This window comes from Lolium rigidum, chromosome 7 (genome assembly GCF_022539505.1).
Source record: "Lolium rigidum isolate FL_2022 chromosome 7, APGP_CSIRO_Lrig_0.1, whole genome shotgun sequence".
Lineage (NCBI taxonomy): Eukaryota > Viridiplantae > Streptophyta > Magnoliopsida > Poales > Poaceae > Lolium > Lolium rigidum.
Genome location: NC_061514.1, coordinates 203,034,568 through 203,038,958, shown reverse-complemented (window position 1 = coordinate 203,038,958; position 4,391 = coordinate 203,034,568). Strand labels below are relative to the sequence as shown.

Here is a 4,391-nt window from a genome sequence, read left to right as displayed (position 1 = left end):
CGTTGTGTTCATCGCGTGTTCATCACCATCCACTTCGCTTACTGAGAAGATCGGACAACCCCTTATTAGGTCGTCTGACGACACCGATAGAGAGGAGAGAGAGAGGAGCGAGCCGAGAAATTTTGGCCGACTCTCGAAAGGGGAAGGGACGGTGGAGATGAGACATGAGAGGGGAGGCGACAAAGAAGTTTTGACCAACTTAACAAAGATATGAGAGGGAGGATGTAAAAACTTAACAAAGAAGTTGTGACTTGTGATGATTTTATACCTATGAACGACGCACTCTATCATACTCCCTCGGTTCCTAAATATAAGTCATATAGTTTCTGGCACGAAAATTAAAGAATGCAATTTTTGGAAAAATTACACCATGTTTAACCCTAGGCAATTAACTTGAGCTGACAGAAAACTTTGCATAAGATAAAAAAATGTAATCAAATTTCTAAAAATATTATCTATACAAGTGGTGCAATGCAATTGGGTCAGGCTAATTGCGAGTGTTGTTATTTTCGTTTTAGCTAATCTTCTTTTTTGAGGAAGCATTGGCGAATCTTTAAAGGTATATTTCTTGGCACGTTTCTGTCACGAGCAGACAATTCTCAAAGCTACTTTCTCTTGTAGTGTTTGTAGATGTGTGAAATCCAGTTACTCGTTTAGGCCATCAAGCGAAAGCTATGTGAAAGAGTGTGCGCCTGATTGACTGAAATATCTCTGTCCCCACACTTTTGCCCCCTCCCAACTCGCCCTATATAAACGTAATAAACATACTATTAACCCCAACGACCACACAAACCAACATACTCTACTGCTACATCGTTAAGAAGATCTGTAGTGAGTACATTATTAGGTGTATCAGTAGAGACACGCACCAACCACGAACCAACCACGAAACCATTGGATAAAGGACAGAGAAACACCACCACCACCACCGGCAGCAGAAGCGCGCCATGGTGTTCGACACGGGCGCCGGCACGTCGCCGGCGGCGCCGAAGGGCCCGCTCAGCGTTGTCTTCACGGCGCCGTTCGCCCGGCAGGTGGCGGTGGGGCGGTGGTTCACGGTGTTCGCCAGCTTCGCCATCCTGACGGCGTCGGGGGCCACCTACATCTTCAGCATCTACTCCAAGACTCTCAAGTCGGCGCTGGGGTACGACCAGCAGACGCTCAACACCATCTCCTTCTTCAAGGACCTGGGCGCCAACCTCGGCGTCTTCTCGGGCCTCATCAACGAGGTCACGCCGCCCTGGGTCGTGCTCGCCATCGGCGCCGCCATGAACCTCGTCGGCTACCTCATGGTCTACCTCGCCGTCGACGGCCGGACGGCCCGCCCGCCGGTCTGGCTCGTCTGCCTCTACATCTTCGTCGGCGCCAACTCGCAGTCCTTCGCCAACACCGGCGCGCTCGTCACCTGCGTCAAGAACTTCCCGGAGAGCCGCGGCGTCGTGCTCGGGATCCTCAAGGGCTTCGTGGGGCTCAGCGGCGCCGTGTACACGCAGCTCTACCTGGCCTTCTACGGCGACGACGCCAAGTCGCTGATCCTCCTCATCGCGTGGCTGCCGGCGGCGATCTCCGTGGTGTTCGTGCACACCATCCGGATCATGCCGTACCCGCGCCGACGCGGCGGGCAGGAGACCAGCGTGGACCCCTTCTTCTGCTTCCTGTACATCTCCATCGGCCTCGCCTGCTACCTGCTCGTCATGATCGTCGTGCAGAAGCAGTTCGCCTTCTCGCACGCCGCGTACGCCATCGCGGCCACGGCGCTGCTCATCGTGCTCTTCCTCCCGCTCTGCGTCGTCATCAAGCAGGAGTACAAGATCCACCGCGAGCGCGAGATCGACGCCGCCAACGAGCCGGAGCCAACCATCACGGTGGCCGATGCACACGGCCTCCAAATGTCCACCGGCTCAGACACCAAAGCAGAGGAGCAGCCGGCGCCGCCGCCGCCGTCTTCTTCTTCGTGTATGGGTTCGTTCGGCGGGTGCGTGAAGACCATGTTCCGTCCACCGGCTCGGGGTGAGGACTACACGATCCTGCAGGCGCTGGTGAGCGTGGACATGCTGGTGCTGTTCGTGGCGACCATCTGCGGCGTGGGCGGCACGCTGACGGCGATCGACAACATGGGGCAGATCGGGCAGTCGCTGGGGTACCCAGCCAAGAGCATCAACACCTTCGTCTCCCTCATCAGCATCTGGAACTACGCCGGCCGCGTCACCTCCGGGTTCGCGTCGGAGGCCCTGCTGGAGCGGTACAGGTTCCCGCGCACGCTGATGCTGACGGTGGTGCTCCTGCTGGCGTGCGCGGGGCACGTGCTGATCGCGCTGGGCGTCCCGCAGTCGCTGTACGCGGCGTCGGTGATCATCGGGTTCTGCTTCGGCGCGCAGTGGCCGCTGGTGTTCGCCATCATCTCGGAGGTGTTCGGGCTCAAGTACTACTCCACGCTCTACAACTTCGGCGGCATGGCCAGCCCCGTGGGCGCCTACATCCTCAACGTGCTGGTGGCCGGGAGGCTCTACGACGCGGAGGCGGACAAGCAGCCGGGCGGCGGGTTCGCGGCGGGGAGCGGCCGCGACAAGGTGTGCCTCGGGGTGGAGTGCTTCAAGCGCTCGTTCCTCATCATCACGGCGGCCACGGCGTTCGGCGCCGTGGTGTCGCTGGTGCTGGTGTGGAGGACGTGGAGCTTCTACAAGGGCGACATCTACGCCAGGTTCCGCGACGGACGCCTGCCAGTCGACCAGCGGCGGACGCCGGAGAAGGAGGACTCAGCGCCGGCCGATGGCACGAACGCAAAGGGAAGCGGGGCGAGGTGAGAAACTTTGGAGGCTTGACCTGGTCAACTCTGAAGCAGCCACCTAACATCGGATGACGACTGCGCATGACCCCTACGCTTGCGTTCACATCGCTCCGGATGATGCGGAAGCTGTATACGTATTTTTAGCGTTTTGTGTACGTCATTTTGGTCTTGAGCGACGACTGTAGGGCGATGTGAGTCGTTACGGCTGACGTGGCGCCTATTAAAGGACTAGAGAAGGACGCCGGAACACGGCGGTGGGTAGGGGGGTTGGGATGCCAGCCAGTCGCTGACAGTGGTCCATGTTTGTCGCGTAGCACTGCACAGAGACTGGATTACTGGAACGAACGCGTCAACATAAAGTGAGTTCATCCTTCCTTGCTGCGTTTTTTTAGGAGTAAATTACACCCCAAGTACACCATCTTGCATCCAATGTGATAGTTTGGTACATCATCTTGCAAACCGTGAGACCGCCGTCCACCATCTTTCGAATTGCGTGATGGTTTGGTCCTGGCCAATCAGGAGGCGACGTGTGGATGCCAGGTGGCCAATGGAAACGCACGCTGCTGCGTGGATGGTTTTGCACTTAGCCCCCCGGTCGGCCCGAACCATCGCCGATGCCCCCACGCGCTGATTTAGGCAGCTGCATCTTCTCCGCGCGTCCAGTTCTGCTCCCTGTCGTCTCCGCGCCGCCGTGAGAAGTTGTGCTCCCTGTCGTCTCCGCGCGTTCAGTTCTGCTCCCTGACCTCAATGCATTGCCAGACTTGAATGAACAAATCAGTCTGAGATGACAATGCACATGAGATGCCTTTGAGTCAAAATGCACCATCCACAGCTAACAACTAGCAGCACATGACATTGCTTCATTTATGTACTGAACAATGCATGAGATGAACTTGTTTTCTGGTTATTTACTGAACCATGCATATGACATTGCTTCATTTATGTACTGAACAATGCATGAGATGAACTTGTTTTCTGGTTATTTACTGAACCATGCATATGACATTGCTTTATTTATGTACTGAACAATGCAATTTCAGTAAGCAGCCATCCTCAAGGAAATTTTATTTCATCATATAAACAGTACAAGTTGACTCAATGAAAGCCCGTCATCAAAGCAGAAAGAACATACAAAGCTACACAACTAGCTACAATTATGAGAAACAAGAACTCTCTCCTATCTCTACTTCTAAGCTCCTCCCTATGTTCTATTTGCATAGCCTTCATCTTCTAATTCATTCAATCTCATTAAAAGGAGCATATTTTCTTCCTCAATTTCCCTCACATTCAACCTTCTATGATGCACCTGGTTTACGGTTTACATCTTCTATTTTATCCTACAAAACAACAATTTGCTCTAGATTTTCAGACAACAAGTGAGATAAATTGGAAGGTGCCCAAAACAGAGCAATGCAGATGATTCACGGCGAACAGAGAGAAATTACCAGCGTCCTTGTGCTCGACGGCGTCCTCCTCGGCGATGCTCAGTAGTACACGACGGAGGTCTCCTTCCACTCCTCCTCCGCCCACGTGCTTCCGCCACCGCCACCGCCGGCATCGGCGGCCGACGCGCCCCCTATCGGCGCCATCGCCTCCGGTGACC

At 54.9% G+C, this 4,391-nt stretch overlaps 1 protein-coding gene across 1 annotated transcript; it reads left to right on the top strand.

Annotated features, from left to right (window-relative positions):
• The first annotated feature begins 773 nt into the window (after nucleotides 1–773).
• On the top strand, nucleotides 774–3,162 carry LOC124678655 (protein NUCLEAR FUSION DEFECTIVE 4-like). The gene has a single exon (XM_047214517.1). It carries the CDS (start codon nucleotides 948–950, stop codon nucleotides 2,802–2,804), a length of 1,857 nt encoding a protein of 618 aa, XP_047070473.1. The 5' UTR covers nucleotides 774–947; the 3' UTR covers nucleotides 2,805–3,162.
• The last annotated feature ends 1,229 nt before the right edge of the window (nucleotides 3,163–4,391 follow it).